This window comes from Eurosta solidaginis, chromosome 3, assembly GCF_040869045.1.
Source record: "Eurosta solidaginis isolate ZX-2024a chromosome 3, ASM4086904v1, whole genome shotgun sequence".
NCBI lineage: Eukaryota > Metazoa > Arthropoda > Insecta > Diptera > Tephritidae > Eurosta > Eurosta solidaginis.
Window position 1 is genome coordinate 281,496,093 of NC_090321.1, and position 22,844 is coordinate 281,518,936.

General features: G+C 34.5%; 1 protein-coding gene across 1 annotated transcript in view; it reads left to right on the forward strand.

The window, feature by feature from the left end:
• The window catches only part of sax (saxophone), a 55,359-nt gene extending 33,099 nt beyond the window's left edge, over nucleotides 1–22,260 (forward strand). Inside the window, exons 8-10 of the mRNA XM_067776740.1 lie at nucleotides 12,279–12,466; nucleotides 12,530–12,755; nucleotides 16,951–22,260. Of these exons, the coding sequence (XP_067632841.1) occupies nucleotides 12,279–12,466; nucleotides 12,530–12,755; nucleotides 16,951–17,100 (564 nt within the window). The 3' untranslated portion in view covers nucleotides 17,101–22,260. The remainder of the gene's footprint in view (nucleotides 1–12,278; nucleotides 12,467–12,529; nucleotides 12,756–16,950) is intronic.
• The last annotated feature ends 584 nt before the right edge of the window (nucleotides 22,261–22,844 follow it).

The window sequence follows — 22,844 nt, forward strand, 5'->3', positions numbered from 1 at the left end:
TTGGCCATTAAAATAGGCATCTAATTAATTTATTAATAATCCTAATTCAAATTTAATAGGTCTGCTTTGGACCATATCTCTATCTCTTTTCCGCAGTCTACATATAACAATAATTTTTATGATAAGCTGAGCAGAGCTCTCAGAGTATTTTAACTTTGGTCGCATAACGGTACCCCGTAACGGCATAAACTAATCGAGATAGATATAGACTTCTATATATCAAAATGATCTGGGCGAAAAAAGAAATTCATTTAGCCATGTCCGTCGGTCCGTCCGTCTGTCCGTAAACACGATAACTTGAGTAAATTTTGAGGTATCTTAATGAGATTTGGTATTTAGGTTCCTCGGCAATTATCTCAGATCGCTATTTAAAATGAACGAAATCGAACTATAACCACACCCACTTTTACGATATCGAAAATGTCGAAAAACCGAAAAAGTGCGATAATTCATTACCAAAGACGGATAAGGCGATGAAACTTGGTAGGTGGGTTGACCTTATGAGCAGAATAGAAAATTAGTAAAATTTTGGACAATAGGCGTGGCACCGCCCACTTTTAAAAGAAGGTAATTTAAAAGTTTTGCAAGCTGTAATTTGGCAGTCGTTGAGGATATTGTGATGAAATTTGGCAGGAAGGTTACTGCTATTACTATATGTGCGCTAAATGAAAATTTGCAAAATCGGATGACGAACACGCCCACTTAAAAAAAAAATGTTTAAAAGTCAAATTTTAACAAAAAATTGAGTATCTTTACAGTATATGAGTAAAATATGTAAACATTCAACTCCAGTAAAATAAAAGAAAATTTCAAAATGGGCGTGGCTCTGCCCTTTTTCATTTAATTTGTCTATAATACTTTTAATGCCATAAGTCGAACAAAAATTTACCAATCCTTGTGAAATTTGGTAAGGGACGACAACTGTTTTCTGTGAAAATGAGCGAAATCGGTTGAAGGCACGCCCAGTTTTTATACACAGTCGACCTTCTGTCCTTCCGCTCGGCCGTTAACCCGATAACTTGAGCAAAAATCGATATATCTTTACTAAGCTTAGTTCACTTACTTATCTGAACTCACTTTATCTTAGTAATGAGCGAAATCCGACTATGACCACGCCCACTTTTTCGATATCGAAAATGAAAAAAATGCCATAATTTTATACCAAATACGAAAAAAGGGATGAAAAATGGTGATTGGATTGTTTTTTTTGACGCAAAATATAACTTTAGAAAAACTTTGTAAAATACCATATTAAGAAGAAGAAAATGAAAAAGTTCTGCAGGGCGAAAGCAAAAGCTCTTGGAGTCATGGCAGGAATACTATTCGAGGTATTACATATATAAATAAATTAGCCGTACCCGATAGATGATGTTCTGCGTCACCCTGGTCCACATTTTGTTCGATATCTCGAAAAGGCGTCGACCTATACAACTAAGGCCCACTCCCTTTTAAAACCGTACCTTTAATTTGGTCCACCTTTATGGCGATATCTCGAAAAAGGCTTCCTTCCACCTATAGAACTGAGGCCCACTGCCTTTTAAAATACTCATTAACACCTGTCATTTGATACCCATATCGTACAAACAAATTCTAGAGTCACCCCTGGTCCATCTTTATGGCGATATCTCGAAAAGGCCACCTATGTAACTAAGGCCCACTCCCTTTTAAAATACTCATTAAAACCTTTGATTTGATACCCATATCCTGCAAACGCATTCTAGAGTCACCCCTGGCCCACCTTTATGGCGATATCTCGAAAAGGCGTCCACCTATAGAACTAAGGCCCACTGCCTTTTAAAATACACATTAACACCTTTCATTTGATACCCATATCGTACAAACAAATTCTAGAGTCACCCCTGGTCCACCTTTATGGCGATATCTTGAAAACGCGTCCACCTATAGAACTAAGGCCCACTCCCTTTTAAAATACTCTTTCATACGTTCCATTTGATACCCATGTCATACAAACACATTCCAGGGTTACCCTAGGTTCATTTTCCTACATGGTGATTTTCCCTTTTTTGTTCTCCAAAGCTCTCAGCTGAGTATGTAATGTTCGATTACACCCGAACTTAGCCTTCCTTACTTGTTGTGTTTTTAATTTTTTTTATAATTGAAAAATTATTTTTTAATTTGGATTAGAAGATAGGAAATTTTTCAGACACCTGCCATGGCAGCGAAGATAGATCCATTTCGAAGGTTGCTAAGCTTTTATCATCAGTACGCTTTGGGGACACTGCGCTAACCATTTAGCTACGTAGCGCTGGTTTATTTTGACTGAAAAATCAACTTCTATTCCTCTACAATTATATTTTACCAGCGTTGCGCCATCTGTTGCAAATCACTGATATGTTTGGATTTTTGTGAACCCAGGATCTTCGATGAAGTAGCCGGAGCACGCTACCACCACACCACGGCGGCTTCTAATGAATTCTTTTTTTAACTATCTTTACATTTTGATATTTCAGCAATAGCGGCCTACATATGTTGGGTTGAATTAAGGGTCCTTGACATACCATCCTTCTTATGCCATGCATCCATCAGCTTCATCATCCCTTGGCACAATTTTTAGAAATGTATATCATGAAGGCTGGAGCAGCCTAAAAAAGCTACCACCGTAGAGGAGTTGGAGAAGTGCAACAACTTCTTATCAAAGGCACTAACAACTGCGTACAACAGAGCTTGTCCTCTGAGAATATTCAAGGGGAAAGCAAAGCCACCAGAGTGGAGTAACGAGTTGAGTCTTCTTAGAGGGCAGGTAAAAGAGATTCTTAAGCTGGCAAAAGTTGTGGAAAGCGAGGAGTCCTGGGACGAATATATGGATCTTTTGAGGATCTATAAACGCGAAATCAACAGGTCAAAGGGGGCTTCATGGAAAAATGTATGTGCGGACATCGAATGCTCTAGCGAAACGGCGAGACTGAGGAAAGTCTTATCAAAGAGAGATGCAGTCCAGGGACTGCTAAAAAAGGACGACGGCGAATGGTCACACAGCAGCGAAGAGTCCCTTGAGCCACTACTTAACACACACTTTTCATTAGGAATTGATGCGCAAGAGTTATGTAAAAACGTCTACAATCCTAATACGGAGCAAGAGGTACCATGTTTGGTGGCAAATACCAAAATTAAATGAGTAATGAAAACTTTTGCCAAGTTCAAATCGCCGAGTCCAGATGAGATATACCCTGCTATGCTGCAGATGGCAGATGGAACGATTATATAAAGGGTTAGAGCATAAAACCGAACCACGTTCCGCAATCTTAGAGAACGGCTCGGAACTCCGGGAAAATGCACCTCAAAGACTACAGGCCTATTCGTTTGAAAGGAGGAATTACACCAAATGCAAGTCAGTCGATACTGCATTGCATAGAGTGAGCATGAATGTAGAGAAATCCCTGGAACATCAGGAATATGCCCTAGGTGTTTTTCTTGACATTGCCGGAGCTTTCAACCATTCCTCGAAACGAGCATTTCTCGATTGAAGTTCATGCAGAATTAATAAATTTTATCGGCTCTATGTTAAGCTGCAGAATGGTCACGTCGCAATGGGGTCTATGCGAGGCAACAAAATCTTCAAACTTTGAAATGCCACGGGGTGGGGTTTTATCGCCAATGCTGTGCACGCTTGTTATCAATCAATTGCTTAGGCGATTCGACGGAGGACGTTTTTGTCATAAGCGGCAGATGCCTAACAACAATCAGCTCTCTGATGGATCAGGCACGAATGTACATGCCTGGGCATCTGGAGTCGGGTTAACCGCCAACGCGAAAAATCCCACACTTCACTATGGGGTCCTTGTTTGGTGTACAGGCAAATAAAAAATTACACATTATCAATGATTTGCATAACGGGAGCCCTAAAACTAACCCGACAGCAGCATTGCATGCCATTATACATATCTCGCCTGCAGACCTAATGTCCAAAAATATCGCGTTAGCAATTGCAACAAGCCTTAACTGTATAGCGCTATTTTATATCGGGCAAACGGAATATATGGTCCCATACCTGAGTTGCGAAAGAGATATTGGAGCCACCTTCGCCGTAGGGTTTGTGCCAAGGTGCAGAAATAGCAGTACTATACACGTGTATACCGTTGTTTTTAAATTAACGGAAGGGGTCGATTCTGCTCTTTACTGTGTCGATCCAGTAATAAGTAGATGCTGCCAGAATACTGCAGCGACTTTAAGGCGAAAATTATATCCGTGAAGAAAGCAGCAGGAATTCTGGAGGAAGCGTGCTTAAAAGTCAGGCTGCGATTAAGGCAATATTCTCACACAGTACTTCATTAAGTGTCCTGGAATGCGAAGAAGCATTGGAAAAACTTCGCTTAGGCCAGATCGCACATATATACTGAGAAAAGGCCGATGAATTCGCTGAATCGACGGCAGATGTCCCAATATGTTTGGAAGAAATCATGTCTCCTTTTGATTTGAATTGCATATGATCCATCAACCAGGAAAGGTGTTGACAGAAACGCGGGACTGAAAAATTATATGAAGGGACTGAAAAATTTCTAAGATCATGTGCAAATACTATGATATTACACTCACAAATTAGCTCATATCGCGGAAGAGAGAAGACTTAATACTCACGATGGGCACACGAACTGCACACTGCCTTCTGGTGTCACATGCTTATATGTTAGGCCTATGTGAGAAATGCGAGCTGCAGGAAGAAACGGTTCAGCACGTTCACCAGGAAGAAACGTCGTGAGAGTTGCCAGATCTCGAGGCAGCAATTAAGCTAGGCTCTATAAAACTTCTAGTATTTGCCAAGAGGACGGAGTTATTCTATAAGATAAGTCCTGGCACCTCATTGGTGTTCCTCCGTTTGGTCTTAAAACAAATTCTTGTAACACTATGTACTAGGGTGGTTTCGTTGAATAGGGGTGAATTTTTTCTGTTGAAAACGGGAGGGGGGGGGGGGGGGCTCACTTTCGGAAATGTGCCGTTTGGGTCAAATATGCAATTGGAAAAGTTTTAGCTCAATCATATTTCGCAGAAAAGCAAAATTTTATTGGTGTTAACTTCCGATTGGTTATATGCTATGCAATAAGTGAAACGAAATTTTGTTGCCATTAAAGTACATTGTAATATAATTTATTTCTATAAGTAATGCTTGGGATATATTTAAAATTTAATGGGCCAACTTCCTGTCAAGTGACCATTTACTACGCTGTTCCTTACAGTTTGGAACGATGTTTTTTTATAATTTTGAAAAAACTTACCTTCTCCGTAATAAACGAATTAATTGAATTTATTTATTATTGAAAAGACTAGAAGTTGATTAATTGTTTTGTTATCTATGTATTTTCAATATTTAACATTAATGAGTATAACATTGAACAAAAAGATGAGACGATTGCTACAATTCTATTTCAAAGCGAACACATCGAAAGGAAAATTCATACCAAAAATAAAAGTTATAAAAATTAGTAAATTAAAAAAATTTCTAATATTAATTATCAGAAAAGGGAAGAGAAGGGGTCCGTTTGGAAGCATCAGGATAAAGGCGACGACAATCCGCTACCACCTGAAGTAGAAATTGTTTTTGCTCCTCGTCTTTTGTTAGGGAGTTGTTAAAGTCTTGAATTAACTTAACCCCTCTCTCTGCCGTTTCGTTTACTACCTTCAACCCTCTAACAAAACTTCGAAGTTTCAAAAAGTCTTCATATTCGGACCAGCTCTTTGGGTCGTCACTCAAAAAATCTATTTTGACCTTGAAATAATCAAAAAACAGTAGGCCTTGATAGGAAACAAATTCCTGAAGAGACGCATTTTGAAATAAATTAATAGCTTCATTTTTAGAAACTTGCAATCTCATTATCCTTAAGGACCGTTTATCTACTTTTAAATCCTTACATGATAAAATCTTTTTTGCTATATCCTCTTTTATTTTATATGATTATTGTCTAATAAACTAAAACAAATCAGTTCCGGGTTAAGATACCACATGTGCAGCAAATATTTTTGTAATACCTTTTCAGATACACCCTGATCAATGTCTTTGTACTTTATGACGTCTTCAACAAATTTCAGATCATTATAAGGTGCACTAATTGCGTTTGAAGATTGACATTACATTTTCACATACAAATTGACAATAAACAAATGGTTCTTATTGAACTTAACTATTCTTCGGACATGGAAAACTGTTCCCTAAACATGAAAATTTTCAAAGAGTAAATGGCTTTAGCCATCCAACGAGCGTGATGATAAGCACCACGAGTGCGAAACGAAGCATCGCGAGAAGGGAGTTTTCCTAAAAATATCAAACATAATTTTATAAATTCTAAGTAATCACCCCTCGGATGTTTTTCAGTTAACTGAAGTAGAAGAAATTTCGCTTCTTTCACTGACTTTTTTATCATGTACCCCTTCCAAATATGAGGACCGATATATGTAAGGTCAGTGCAACTGAAATCTTTTAAACATGTCAGTTTGGGGAGCAGTCGTTGGTCCCATCTTGTACTCAAATACTGACCGTAAAACGACTTCTAAAATGTGATGACGACACGCAAAATACAACAAATGTTTACCTAGCTGTTTTTCTAACAAGGTGCATGTGCCATTAATTCGCCCAGTATTGGAAGCCGTCGTATCAAAGCACATACATACCAACAATTTCATCTCTAATATCCCATTCGTTTAGGCAACCACTTACAGCTTCTGCCTGGCTGACACCTGTGCTATTCTCCAATTCAGGGACTGCCAGTAGTTGTCCATCATTTCCTTTGCTCACCAAAATTGCTATTCGTTCACCACAGTCTTTCTGAAAAAGTTTCGGTAAAAGTTTCCCATTCCAATGAACAACAGAAGCCTCTAAATCTAAATTTTTAAACTTCGTCATGATTTTCAGAGCACTTTCCTTTCGAAATGATATTCTCCGCTTTCTTAAAGTACTTCTACTGAAGGCCAATTCCTTTACATTAGAGTCCAGAATTTCAGCTGTTGCGACAATTATTCGCACAGCATTTCTATCAGAAATATTGCACCTATCTATTAAAACTGCTAATTTTTCCGTCATTACTTCTTTATATTCACGGCTCTATTTCCTTTTTTTACTAGCTGTGTGTGCTTTGTCGGTTTTCTCACCGTCGATATAATCCTCGTCTGAGGTCACTTCTTCCACTTCTGATTCAGAAGACAATGAGGTGTCTCGTATATTTTCCGCTGCAATGAAAAATCAGGTACAATTTGTGCATATCGGTAGAAAAATACTGTTAAAATCAGCAACAACTAATAAAAATAAATAATGGCTTATTAAAGTGTATTTGAATTCAAGTTATTAACTGCTTATAATTGCAAAAATTATAACATACACTCACAAGCACCTTCTAGTGACATATTTCGTGATCGCCGTTTTTCTTTTGCTACACCTACCATGTGAGCAAGACGTCATTTCTTTCTCTGACTTATCAAAAATGTAATATCTTCCTTATTAGACATTTTGGAAATGGCATCTTCCACTGCTTCATCAAAGAGATCAGACAATTTGGATGTAAATGCAAGATTTTTATCCTCTTGGCGTTTTGATTTCAATGCTGAACTTTTCTGAAGTGATCTCCATTCATTGTACTGTTTCTCGACTTTGCGAACAGCGTTTTTTTGCAACAGACAAGGTATTCTTGCTTTTTCCCAAAACACAAGAACTTCCTTTAGAGTGAGGTTAGCAGCATCGCAGAAATTTAATCCCACTTAAAGCATGTTGTAAAACAATGACTTTAACACTTGATGATTGGATGGCAGTTTACTCCCGATTATTTGATGCAACGAATGGCCAATTAAATATATTCGAGTTTTTGCTGGGGCACGGACATTAGACGAGGTGGAAGCCATTTTAATTTTATTATGTGGAACGTGAATTATTTCACTTTCTACGTTTGAACTGTTCCCTCAGCACTAGAGTTGGGTCATTTCGTTCTGAACTTGTTCAATTGACCGGGTCTCTCAACTGAACAAGTGAACTAGATCTTCGATTTCTGTTCTTTTTGTTCTTTTAGTTCATTTGTTCTTTTAGTTCGTTTTATCTAATGTTATTCTTTCTCTCTTCTCGTTCGCGAACATTGTAAATTCATACATACATACGCAGAAATTCACAGTGAGCACGAATGTCGATGATGACACTTACACTAAAGATATGTGTGGTCATCTTTGTGTGACACTGCTACAAAAATATATGTATGGACTATTTATGAAAAACATGTTTTATAAGAAACTAATCATTACATTTATTAAACTTGAATATATACATATATTACCTTATTTATTCATTACTCATTTAAATATACCTACACAAAGCATTGCTGCATACACACCCCCATCTATACTTGTTGGCTTTTTTCGCGGGTGCGAGCAGCATTGATCAAATTTGCTTGAAAAAAAAAGAACAGATGAACAAAAAGAACAACTTGTTCGTTCATCAGAAAAAGAACGAAAGATTCGAATCTCTGAAATGAACGAAAAAGCACAACTCTACTCAGCACAACAAACATTAAATGAACATTTCTCTTTAAGCATTCTGATTGGAGCGACGTCAAAATCAAATAGGGGATTCCCCATTTTTTACTTACAGCTTGAATATGTATGTAGCGTAGTATGTGTCATTCCGCGACACTTAAATTATGTTGCAAAATCAAAGGCAAATTTCAAATATAAAGATTTAACCTCCACAAGGGGTTAAAAATAATCGTAATAGAAGGACTTAAACATATAAACTTCGAAAACTATTATGCAATTCGTAATAATCCATGTCTTTCAAAAAATACACTTCACCCATTAAATTTTTAATATCTTGTACGGTTTATTTTTGGAGAAAATATGTTATAACGTAATTTAAAGCCCCTAGAATTTTCCTTAACTGGTTAATAAATTTATTCCATAGCATACGGTTGAGGATGTTATACTTATAACCAGGCATGCTTAACCAACGAAACGATATCATTTCGTTACGATAATCAACGTTAATAAACGAAACGAAATGACTTCGTTTCGTTTTCTGCCATATCAAAACGAAATCAAATCGTTTATGTTGATTATTAATTTCAAACTATGCTGGCAAAGCTGATTGATGGCGGAGTCATTAAAGGTGAAAGCATTATCCAAGCTGATTGCAACTTTTCTCATGAATTTTGACAGTACGAACATTTCTCAGAGTATTTTTGAATTACCACCAACGAATTACACAAACAAATTACATAGTTTGTGTGTGTATGTGCGCTCGTTGTTGCCACCTTACGGCTTCACCATGGCTATAGCATTGCCAGCACAATTCAAACATAAAGTTTCGGTTAAAAACGAGATACAATTTATCTTGATAATTTCTTTATCGATAATATTTCGAAGTGTTTCAACGGAAACGGTGGAAATTTTTTGATAAACGATTAGCTTAACGTTAAGGTGCATCCCTGCTTATAACAAAAATGTTCAAAAAGAAAAATGATGGGGGGCGGGGGGATTTACTTTCAAAAGGCGTAATTAAAGATTCGGTATCGTACATGGGTTTCTTCTATGCAAACGCTATAAACAAATCCATGACTACTGGAATGGTGCCAGACATGTGGAAAATTTCGACAATAGTACCAATTAGGAAAGTAAAAGATTCAATAATGGCAGAAGAACTAAGACCAATAAATACATTGCCAAACATAGAAAAAATTCTGGAAATTGTAATAAAAAATCAACTGGTTAACAATCCGGTTTCCGAGAAAGGCACTCTTGCGAGACGGCGTTAAATTACGTCATATCTAGCTGGAGAGAAGAACTGAGTCTAAAAACACATATAGTGGCAGTTTTGACCTGAAAAGAGCGTTCGAAACAATTGATAGGAATATAATGCTCGATAAACTACTAAAAATTGGTATTAGGGAAAATGAATTGCATTGGTTTAGAAGCTTCTTATCAGACCGGAAACAAAGAACAACCATCGAGTCAGTAGTCTCATCCGAGGCACAAGTGGACATAGGTTTACCACAAGGGTCGGTATTAGCACAAATCCTGTTCAACATTTATATAAACGATATATCATCAGCACTGAAATATAGTAAAATCAGGTTGTTTGCAGATGATGAGCTACTTGAAGTAAATGAAACGGACATTTCGATAGCAAGGAGCAAAATGCAAGAAGATTTGGATTCATTGTATCGATAGCTTTGCATTAATAAACTCAAGCTTAACGTTAACAAAACTAAGTTCATGGTTTTATCTAGGACGACCAATAAAGAATCACTTAATTTAGATCTAAAAATAATTAATACGAGCATTGAGGATGTCAAAATATTTAAGTAGGTACTTAGGGATCCTGATTGACAATAAACTGATGTTTACGGATCATATTGATTATATTGCTGCCAAAATGGGGAAAAAATTGGATTTTGGAAGAAATCATGTAAACTTATTAGTAAGAAATATAAGTTGAAAGTTTATAGATCCATCATAGAACCGCACTTCTTATATTGCCCTACAATATTCTTGATTGCCAATGAAACACAAGTAGACAGGTTACAAGTTATGCAAAACAGAGCTATGAGATTTATATTGAAAGTGAGGTACGACACTTCCATAAAGAGTATGATCGATGTACTAAACTAGTTGAGTGTGATATTTTACCATAGTATGAAATTTGTATTTAATATCAAGCACGGTAAATTACCAGTCTACCTAAGTGAAAAACTTGTGTATGCGAATGAAACCCACTCTTACATAATCAGGGAAAATAAAAATTTTAGATTACCTCTTTTCAAAACAGAAATGGACAAGCAAAATATATTTTACAAAGGCCTGAAATGTTTTAATGAACTTCCCAATCATGTTAAAAATTGTGAAAACTTAAACACTTTCAAAAAGAGTTTATTAGGATATTGCAAATCCTTCCAATCCAATAAGATAAAATATTTTGTATCTGTATTTCATGTTGCTGATCCTTGAGCGTACATGGGCAATGCAAACAAACACAGACGAACCTTATGCATCAGGTCAAATATATCGCTCGCAATCAAAGTGGGGAAGAGTTCCCAAAAACATCGCCTCAGACAAACAGTTGGAGGGTTCATGAGAGTCACGTCTATTCCAACAAAAATAATAAAACAATAATATATTATGATTAATTGTTTATATAACAGCTGGTGCAGGGAGGATTGGAAACACGTCCTTTCCAACCATCCGATAAAAGTGGCTCATTCTGCTGAGCTGCTAGCTTTTGTGTTGATCGGAATCAAATGCATTCCGACAGCATAAATAACAAAACTGTGTAATCTTAAGTTTTGGAACAAGACAGGGTTGGAAATACGTTCTTTCCAACCTCCCAATAAAAGTGCCTTATGACTCTGAGATCCGAGTCATATGTGTTGATCGGAATCTATTGCATTCCGACAACATAAATAATTAAACTATGTATTCATAAGTCTTGGAGTAGGGCAGGATTGCGAACACGTTCTTTCCAACCTCCCAATAAGATGGCTCCAGGACTCGCCAGTTCCCGTGCTGATCGGAATCGCATGCATTCCGACAGCCCAAATTTTAGGAATCCTTTTACTATTAAAATGTACTTACAAATTGTAATAATCTAAGTTTTAGGCTTAAAACGCCGTAATAATAAATAATAATAATAATATATTCAATCGCAAGATATCGCATAAAAATTTCGCTTTTCTGCGACAAATGGCTATTTATAACATTTTAAGGCTCTTTCGGCACGGGAAAGGAAAGTCCGATTGAGCTCAAACTTTAATGTCACATTTCTAGACCTGAGCACCTACAAAAATCCGAAATTATTTTTTTAAAACCACCCTACTATGTACACATTCAGTCTATGTGAGGTCTTTATTGACCGGCCAGTTCAACCCAATACTGAAATAAACGTATGATACATTCGGTATCTTCGCGAAAGAGTAACAAAGAAAGTTACCAGAGTGTTATGTGCCTAAAAGTTAACCGACGTCAAAATTAGCACCCTTGATAACACGAAATTGATATTATTGCAAAGTTTCTCTACGTTCCCTATTATTTTTGTGCTTAAGCTGTTCCCTAGTTTATGTATATCTCCTATTTAGTAATTTGATTTTGTAGGAATTTTATGAAATGAAAATCGCAATTGCCTGCTATTACCTGCTATTACTACATCCCTGCTCGTATGTGTTTTGGTAAAATCTGAAAATTTCTTTAGTGTGTTTTCGCATTTCCTTAACAACGTAATATTTTGCGTTGTCCGATGTTTTTAAGATCTAGGTGTGCTCCAATATTTAATGCATTTCAATGTATGTATGTAAATTCTTTAGGGTAAACCTGCGATGGCTCATAGAGATTTAAAATCAAAGAACATACTTGTAAAATCAGACGGCACATGTGTAATAGCCGATTTCGGTTTAGCTGTAACACACTCTCATATAACGGGCAAGCTGGATTTAGGAAATAACCCTAAAGTGGGCACCAAACGTTACATGTCTCCAGAAGTTTTAGATGAAAGGTAAACTATTTAAAGTGATGCTAGAAATAATTTGTATATATAACTACACATTTTCTGTTTTAGTATAAATTTGCAATGTTTTGAGGCTTTACGTCGAACTGATATATATGCACTCGGTCTGGTACTGTGGGAAGTATGTCGCCGGACTATTTCAGGTGGCATTGCTGAGGAGTACAAAGTGCCTTTCTATGATGTTGTGCCATCTGATCCCAGTTTCGAGGATATGCGCAAAGTTGTGTGCGTTGACAACTATCGACCTGCATTTCCCAATCGTTGGGCATCTGATTCGGTATGTTGTTAAAATTTAATACATAATTATTATATTCATGACAACATATATATTTAAAAAAAACACCTACCTTTTAGTCGTTTAAATTCTTTTTTATTACAATACATATGTATGTTTCCACAAGTACGTGTTGTCATCATCAGTTGTAGTTTTCATTTAACCATTGTCATGGGAGATAATCAAACTAAGCCTTACACCAATTTGACACAGAAACTTAACCGAATCAGCCCCAAGAAAATATTACGCTTTTACAAAAAAAAATAAATAAATAAAATGGATAGTATTCGTCATGATGGAATTATAGAAGGTGGCGGATGTATGGTATTCGTTTCCTCCTTGACTATAAAGACCAGTGCTGCTCAAAATATTTTGTATTGAAGTGCAAATCACAAAACACGTACAAAATTGTATGTACACTGCACTTTGTATATAAAACAATAAAAAATTATATGTTAAACGTTTAAAAAGTTTTGTTTTCAAGCGACAAAATGTCGTTTGAAATTTGGCCATTAAATTTAATTATCATACATTGACCTCTGGCTACAGTTTATATCAGAACGTACTTTATATAAAATTGAAATATAAAGATCGGGATCTGTATTTATAGTGGAAGTAGTGGTAGACTAACATACTTTACAGACGTAGATACTTATTCATATTCTATCCAACTAAACAAGTTCACTCAAGGCCGGTTTATAATTTACTTCAATTGTTACGAAGCTACGAAAGCAACCAAAATTATGTACTTTAGTAATTTACTATCCAATTTAAAATAAGGTATCTTATTTATTAAGCAGCTAACCAAGTGAAGGATGCGTCACCATTTCTGCGATATATCAAACTTTGTCATAAGTCAAAAAAAATAAAATAAATAAAAATAAAAACATCCACTCCATAACAAAGGCTCTTTTGCTTCCTGAAAAACTTTGATTGGCGCGTATTTCGCGATTTCCTTCAATATCTTAATAGCCAGTCAGGAGAGTACATATTGTAACGAATTTTTGGGGACTTCGATTATTTTACATCTTCTGTTTATGTTCGAGTCGCTGAAGTGTCGAATAAATAACTCCAATATTCAGTATGGCAAAATGGTCTTTATTAAGACGACGAGTACTTTGGGGGTAGTACAATTACAATAATCGCGTACTTCACTAAACCGTGTTAAAATCAAACCGATTAGTTATTCCTCAGCTTGCTTTGCTTTTATACCCTCTGTTGCCTCGTTCGCATATTTCTCCTAAGGTCTAGACTTTTCACGAACATGGAACAGTTGTATCTCATACTTGGTTATTTAGCTATATGCGTGTGCATGTGTGAGTAATAACTTCTTCTCTTAGCTTATGACTACTTATATGTATGTGAAATAATCTGCTTTAAGTTGCTGGTTATGTGTATGGAATATTCTTTGTTGCCTTGTAGATAAGTGTGGCTGCTTGCTGTTTTTGTTGTTGTGATTATTTACTAACAGCATAGTGATGCTAACATTCGCCACAATATGTTAGACTACAATTACTTCCACTATTTGCACACGATAAACTTTAACAAAAATTTAGTTTTAAAAAGTCAAATTTTAATCTCATCAACCTCGTTTTCAATGTACAATAAGTGTTTTAATTCATTGAATGCCATTTAGTATATTTCCGCGAAGGATGAATTCAAATTGTGTCTTAAAATACCGTCTGAATTTAATAAAATTATCTATAAATAAGTAATAGGCGTGTTACTTAAAGGAACCCCCCTCACTTTGGGTAGCAAATATTCTCATAATTACCGAAATTAATGCCCCTAATTTAAATTTAATATCACGGGAAATAATTAGCTACTTTCATTTGCAGATATAGTTTTCTTTGAATTTTTTGGTCACATACATATGTATGTATGTATGTGCTTATTCTCTTTCTGATATATGTATTGGTTCCGCGGTCAAGTATCGTTTCTAAGGTCTGCGATTGAGAAAATTGTCACCTTTATTTAATAAAATAACTCTTCCAAATTTATGTATTATTATTTTTTTTTGCGGCATTCTTTGTTATAAATGTCAAAAATATTTTGTATTTTTATATATTTATATTTTCTCTAAACATTAAAAATGGCAAGCGAATTGGAAGTACGTAAACAAATTGTGCAAGTTTATCAAGACCATCCTCAGTGGAGTTTCAAAAACATTGCGAGGAATGTTAAAGTGTGCCCAAAAACTGTGTCAAGGGCCTTAAAAAGCTTCAAGGGGGAGTTGGCTGTCACTCGAAATCCTGGTTCTGACAGAAAAAAGGTATCAGTTACCAAAAGAATAAAATTATAACCAGTATTTCCGGCAGAAGATTGGCGCAGAAACTGGAATGTTCCGAGTTTTTGGTTCGCAAAGCTAAAAAGGAACAATGAAGAACAATGAAGCAAAACAACATGCCAAAAAATTAAAAATTTTTTTTTTTCAAAAGTTCAGTTGCTGTATTATGGAAGACGAAACTTATGTTTTTCGAAGTCTCAGGCCAAGAATTTTACACTGCAGACTCGCGGGGTAATGTGGACGAAAAGTTCAAAACAAAAAGACAGTCGAAAATTTCTGGTTTACTCAAAAAATAATGTGATTTTAAAGCCTAGAGAAAGATACTGGGCTTTGGTAAAAACGGAAATCAAGGCGACCAACAAAGTGGCCCGGAACGCTGAAGATTTTCGGGAGAAATGGCGTTCTGCAACGCAAAAAGTAAGAAATAGTAAATTAAAATTGTTAATGGAAGGGTTACCCGAAAAATTAATAAATTTTACAAAATAAAAATAAATGAAAAAGTTTAAACATATAATAAAAATTGTAACTGAATAAACATGTAAATATGGCATTTACTTTTAAAATCGGACTACTGGTTTAGAAAGTTTTTCTTATTTAGTGATGGACAATTTTTTCAAACGCAGTCCTTAATTGTCTTTATGAATCAATTTTGATTTCAAATTTTATTCAGTGCCATAATATTTTTGAATAATTTTTATTGTAAATTTGCTATTCATAGCCAAGCAAAGACTATTGCAAAACTATTAATTTTGGACTTTTAATATATTTGGATCAAGTTAAAAATTATTTTCGGATTTTTTTTTTTTTTTTGAGTCCGATAGAACTAGTTAAACTCGGACTTTTAAAAATAAAAGTCCGGAAATAAAACTTAAATCCGGACTTTTATTTTTTAAGGCCAAAATAAAAGTCCCGCTTGATAACAAAGAAACAAACAATTTTTTTTAATTCCGGTCATGATTCGACATGATATTGCTATAGGGATACCTGGGAACTCAAACATTATAATTATAGGATAATTTTTTGACCAGGACTTTTTCGACTCCGAAAAAAAAGTAATTATTATTTTCCGTCCCTGTTTATTTGTTAAGAGCCGTCACTCGATACTTTGACAAATTACTCGATGTTTCTATAGGTAGTCGCTTGGTTTTTTTTTTTTTTTTGGTCATATATATTTATAAAAATTCCTTCTATGCATTTTCGTGGCGTATATCTTTAATAATAATGAATTTGATTATTGCTTGGAAGATTGAGTTCAATAGGGACTTTAATGTAGTAAACTTGAGCTCCCTTACAAATAAAATAGACACATGACTGCATTTGCTACGTCTTTGCAAATACGCAACCTCAAAAACCGTAATTTATTTTTTCAATATAGAATAACAAACCAGCAATTGTCAACAAAAAAAAGTAAAAAAAAAAAAATTTATTTGAAAAAAGTTGCTCACGGTCCGTAGCTTATAATTAGAACAAAAATTGGAAATCGAGTTAGGTTTGCACGCAGCAAATTCAATTTCGGTTGCTCTCATACAAGTTGTATGTGCGGGAGACATTTTTGACAGAAAATGACTTGCGTGCGTTTTTATTAGGTTGGCATGCTAGTAATTGTTTTTTTTGTATATCTCATTACATTTTATTTGAATTGAATTTACATTGTATCAGCTTTTAATTCATTAGAAGCAATTTAGAACATAAAGCTTTTAATGTTAGATTTTGTTAGGCTTATTTTGATTATCTCAATTGACAATGGCTAGTTGAAAACTACAACAACATCACGCGCGTGTCGAAACATATGTATTGTAATAAAAATATTTTATTTACTAAAATGTGTTTTTTTATTTATATGTTGTGATATAAAAGGCGTTTGGCACTCAGAATAAATACTTAAATATAATATTGATATACAATTTTCAGTTACTTGCTGGGATGTCAAAATTAATGAAGGAATGTTGGCATCAAAATCCCAATGTGCGATTACCTGCCCTGAGAATACGAAAAACAATACAAAAGCTGGCTTCCGCTGATGAAAAAATTCGTCTTAATTATGATGAAGTTTGTGTTTAGTTGCTTTGTATGATTATACATATGTACATGGTATGTATTTGTTTAAGTAAGTCTCGTAATTACGTAAGTTGGGGTAATAAGCCATTAGCGTTAACAACTTAGTTATTTAAGGGCAAATTTATAATTGATACTAAAAAATATATATAGTTTTAATCATTAGCTTTAACTTGTAAGTATTACGCTATATTTAGGGATTGACGCAAATATTTAAAATTGTTTTTAACTATGACTGAGTGATTGTTTAATACGCGAAGTGATGCATGTTTCCGGTATGTTGGGATCATATACATACATAAAACTATAATATGACTATTTAGAAAAATTAGTACATAATGCTTTGTTGTAGAAATAACAAAGAACAAGTTGTGCATTACATTATCATATATGCATGATTCAAGTACTAGAGGTGTGTTCTACAATGATGACAGAGCTTTGACACTCCCAAATTGAAAAATCTAGACGCGTTGCTTTTACGAAGTAAGAAAAACGGGTAATAATTCAATCCGCTTTATCGAAAATTGTAGTAGTAAATACCAACAGATGTTTGAGGAAATAATTAATTTTCGACTAAATATTTCGTGAATTGATAAAAGGCTATGTCGCTTAATGAAGAACATTCTGAAATAAGGCGGTATTCAACCTAATTCCGATATAGGGCGTGTTTGTGACAAATCCTGCAATGTGACATTTTTGAAAAATATTTTGAGAGAGGACGATTTCGAACTGACAGCCGACATGGGGTGATACTCTACTCAGCAGCTGCAATGAACTGACACAAACAAATAAAAGAAAATGGCTTATTTTCTTAGAACTTTATATTCCGGCCTTGACTTTGACGAGAACAGTTAAGCTTTTGTGCGGTCCCGCTACACAGGGAGTATTCACCCTTTTATTCTGAAATTTCGGAAAGCTTTTTACGTTAAGTATTCATGGAAGTGTTCCGGATAAACCGTTAATTTAGAATATTCGGAACAGGTTCGTTTGATACTACCTCACGATTTCCGATAATACATACTATTCCAATATAAACCGATTCCCCAAATTCTTAAATGAAGATGACTTTTCCGAACATACGGAATGAATATGTTACATGCTCAATGTACTCATATTTTGTTATGTCATCTCCATTATTTACTAATTACATTTTTACGTGAATCGATTTACTAGTCGAGTTTTTGACGTTGAACGTTGAATTTTGAATTGGTTTAGGTTTCGTATGTTCGTAGGTTTACGAAAGTGCACGATTCCTTGGTGTCCGTACTTTTCATAAAATTACCTTTGTTCAGCCACACTAATAGATCATGCCATAGTGAATAAATTCGTCATAAAATCAAATTAAATGTTCTAAGGAATTATGCAGTTTAGTACTAATCAGTTTCCAAAATGGCTGCAATTCTCAAAAATGTGTCAGTCGAGCAAACCTCTTGCGATTGAATCATGTCATATATGTATGTAAATTTACCATAGCATTTTTAAAACACAATGCGTGGAATTTAAACATTGTATACAAAAACGTATACCAAATGGAAAACACACTAAGATTATAATTATTGTTAAATTTTTATTTTAATCTTTATGTGCCTTGAACCATATTAAGATGCCTTGTTTACAAAAAAAAAAACCTTATAGCGGTTTCACACAGAAACAATGGAAGCGCAATTTTGTTTAATGAAATAATTAATTTTTGCTTTTGAAACAGGGTCTTTCGCTTCATTAATGAACATCTGTCAGCTGCCCCAAGAAAATAAGTTTTTTACAAAAAATAGTTGATAGCAGCCCCTTCTGTAACTATTCATAGATGTTGCACCTAACCCAATATTGGCCTGCTTTTAAAAGGCCATTTTATTATTTGCTGCAAAAATAAAAATTTGAATTTTTTTTAATAATTTTCTATTTTTCGTAAGTTATTGAAACGAATTTAATTTTGATTGTAATTTGTTGCAATGACAATAGAATCCGAAACACCTAGCAAACCCGTCTAGATTTTCACTCATTAGGCATTCAATAAAGCAATCATGATATAATTATGAAATTGATTATGCTTGGCAGATTGAGTTCAATAAGGGCTGTGGAAAACCTGACTAATTATTTCATTAAGTCTCTGTCTGAAATAGGCATACGCTAATCTGAAGTTTCATCAATTATTTATATCATTTATATTTTATTTATTCCATTTCCCCTCATGCTCGTGCCATCTTGTGTAATATACTAAAGTAAAACTAATGTATTTTAATGGCTATCTGAAACTACTTTTTAATGCTAAGAGCATGATGGTTGAATAACTGAGTTAACAAACCAATCATGACTAAACATTAGAATAAGCATTTTATTAGTTTTATATATAGATTGTATACATATAAGTTATAATGATTTATTGGTGCCTTTTTATAGAAATTCAAGTGTATATATTTATTGCTCTTGCGCTTTTCACAAAAAACACCTATCGGAAAAGTTTGGGCCCGTATCGCGTTATACGGTCCGTGGTCGAAATTATTTTTGTAAATCGCAATAGCTCTGAAATGGGCAATTGGATTAGGAAAATGTGTGAAATGATGGCCACCAGTACTCATTAGATCCATAACTTGTAATCATTTTTACAAATCTTTTGATAGTGTCTGATTTATCCTTTGAGTGAAATTGTTATTCGATACGTCATCGTATAACACGACGATACGGGCCTTTGTTTATTAATACATTCATTTCGTCAACATGCCCTCTATTTATTAAAGAGAAGTTTCGAATTAGGGTATAAGATTACATTTAAGTATATAAGGCGATTTGCGTACTAATCGCACGTTTTATTATATAAACATGCAATACACAAATCGAATCTCTTTATTTTCGTTTGATTATTATGCCATTATATTACATTCACATTGCGCCATAAACTGGAGTTTATGGGGTATTTTCGTGTTAACATTGAACACCACATGTGAAAACTGAGTTTTCCAGTTCATGGCGGAACCATACAGTTGGCAGACGCAAATCAGTTGATTGGTACTTTTTTAACATAAGTTGATACTTAGTTTTCACAAGTGGTCATAGATTAATAGATTTGCGGCTCTTTGTTTGGAGAGAGCGCTGTCAAAATGCACATTTTTGTCAATGATGCCACTCCTAACAAAAATGAATAGATCTAAATATGGGGATTTTTGACATACATTTCGGCGATTTTATAGTTTCAATCAATTAATAAAACGATAGTCGAAAAATATAATTTCTTTAAACTTATTTTACAATAATACGACTAGTTAAAGTTAAATATAAACAAATCTAAGTATAATTTACATTTTGATTAAATTAATTAGTCAAATATTCTAACGCATTTAACTCACATTGAAAACCAAATATTCTTTTGAAATTTGAGTAAATCGGACTTAGGATATAATAGTTAACATCGTTTAGTGGATAGGGCTTATCTTGCATGTCTGATGTTCCAGGTTCTGTGATCAAAATGGACTGGTTGCATATTTACAAAACCCGTTTTTAGTGATAACTTTTGAATGGGAAATAATATTTACCCTCCGCCTTCGAACTAATAATATCTACACTAAAACAAGTATTTTTATCTTTTTTCCGATAATTTTTGAACACATTTCTACAGTTGTAGGTCAAACTAAAGTTCACCGAAATTTTTGGCCTGTTTTTCGTTTAAGCTGGTACATTTTTTGTTCTGGCACCCACTTCAGCTGGCGCGTGGGATTTATCTGTGATTGTTGCCAGCACAAATTAGAGATAAATCCCTCGTGAGAGCCAACAATGAGAGCGCAAACAAACGTTTCGTATCAAGTCATCTTTGCAAGTGGTGTTCAATAGCTATCATCCGGTGGCAAAATCCTGAGCCAGATAAATAATTTTGCATGTAAATTCAACAACAGCGATTTGAGCCAGATAAATCCAGATAGAAGTCTGGTTCAATTTGTGAGCCAGATAATTTGTTAATTACTTCTTTTTAGGTTGGCAACGCGGCCTTTAATATACCTACTTTTTCAAAAATAGATGTCGCTGCTTAGCCTTTCGCCGTATGAGTTAAATGAAAAACAGCGGCGACATCTGCCTATCACATTTCACGTGTGCGAAAATTTCACGACATCTGCTTATCAAGTCTCCAGTGATCCAGAGCATTCCCGTGAGAATTGAACGTGAGCCGGAGCTGTAAAACTCACTGAAAGACGGCAAATGTTAAACACGAAAATACCCCATAAACTCCAGTTTATGGCGCAATGTGAAAGGAATATTGTAAAGGAATTCGATTTGCTTGATTTTTTTTTTTATAGTAGCTCTGTTCCGATTTCCACTTTACAAAAAATGTCTCGTATTGAATTTCCAGAGAATTTTTCATGAATAAATTAGACTATCTGAACATAGTAAAGAATAATTGAGTAAAATTGAGTTTGGATCAATCATGTGTGTTCTAGCAGGACAATGATCCCGAACACACTGCGAAAGTTGTCAAAGAACGGATGCTCTGTCGCGACCCAAGCAGTTAGATCATCCTTCGCAGTCACTGCACCTCAACTCATTGACCATCTATGGAATAAACTAGACAGAAAAATCCTAAAAAGGATCATTAGTAGTAAGATATGTTCAAAGCCGCTATTTTGATGTAATGGCAGAAAATTGTACTGGTGGTGACCGCAATGCTTGATAGTTCCATGACACAGTCAACCAACACACGCTAATTACACTGGGATCACAAATTCCAAGTTTTTTTCTGCACCAGAGACGCCATTATGAAATTCCTATGTAAAATCACCCCCTGATTTCGAAAATCAAGGATACTTTTTATTCTATAGTAACGTTTTTGAGATATTTACGAATAACGGTTTTTTTTTTCAAAAAAAAAAAAAAAATTGGGTCCACTTAGTCATATATATCTCAAGAACGAATTTAGCGATTCCAAAACAGTTTGAAGCTTTTAAAAGGTAATACAATTTTCTATAAACTGTGCGCTTTTTGCTAGGCCCTGCAGATTCAAAGATAACGAACAATCATTACGGATTTTTTCCATTTTTTTTGTGAAAATATAAAAAAATTTGTACATTGGGAGGAAAATCTGAAAAGTTTTTATTTTTTGCAGATTTGTTTTTTTCTCTCTAAGCTCTGTTTTATTATAAAAAAAATAAGCTTTCATTCAACCAAATCGATGAACTAATACAAAAGTTATAAGCATTCAAGTAAATATATCCATTTAATACTTAAGTACCCTACTGGTACATATGTGTTAATATTCGCTAACTAACTGAAATACGAATACTAACACATATGTACCAGTAGGGTACTTAAGTATTAAATGGATATATTTACGTGAATGCTTATAACTTTTGTATTAGTCCATCGGTTTTGTTGAATGCAAGCTTATTTTTTTGTAATAAAACAGAGCTTAGAGAGAAAACACAAAAAATTTGCAAAAACTAACTAACTGATATACGAATACTCACACATATGTACCAGTAGGGTACTTAAGTATTAAATGGGAATATTTACATGAATGCTTATAACTTTTGTATTAGTCCATCGATTTTGTTGAATGAAAGCTTATTTTTTTGTAATAAAACAGAGCTTAGAGGAAAAAAAAACAAATCTGCAAAAAAATAAAAAGTTTTCGAGATCCTTCCTCGCAAAGTACATTTTTTTTTTATATTTTTACAAAAGAAATGGAAAAATCCTTAATGATTGTTCGTTCAGTTTATAGAAAATTGTATTACCTTTTAAAAGCTTCAAACCGTTTTGGAATTGCTCAA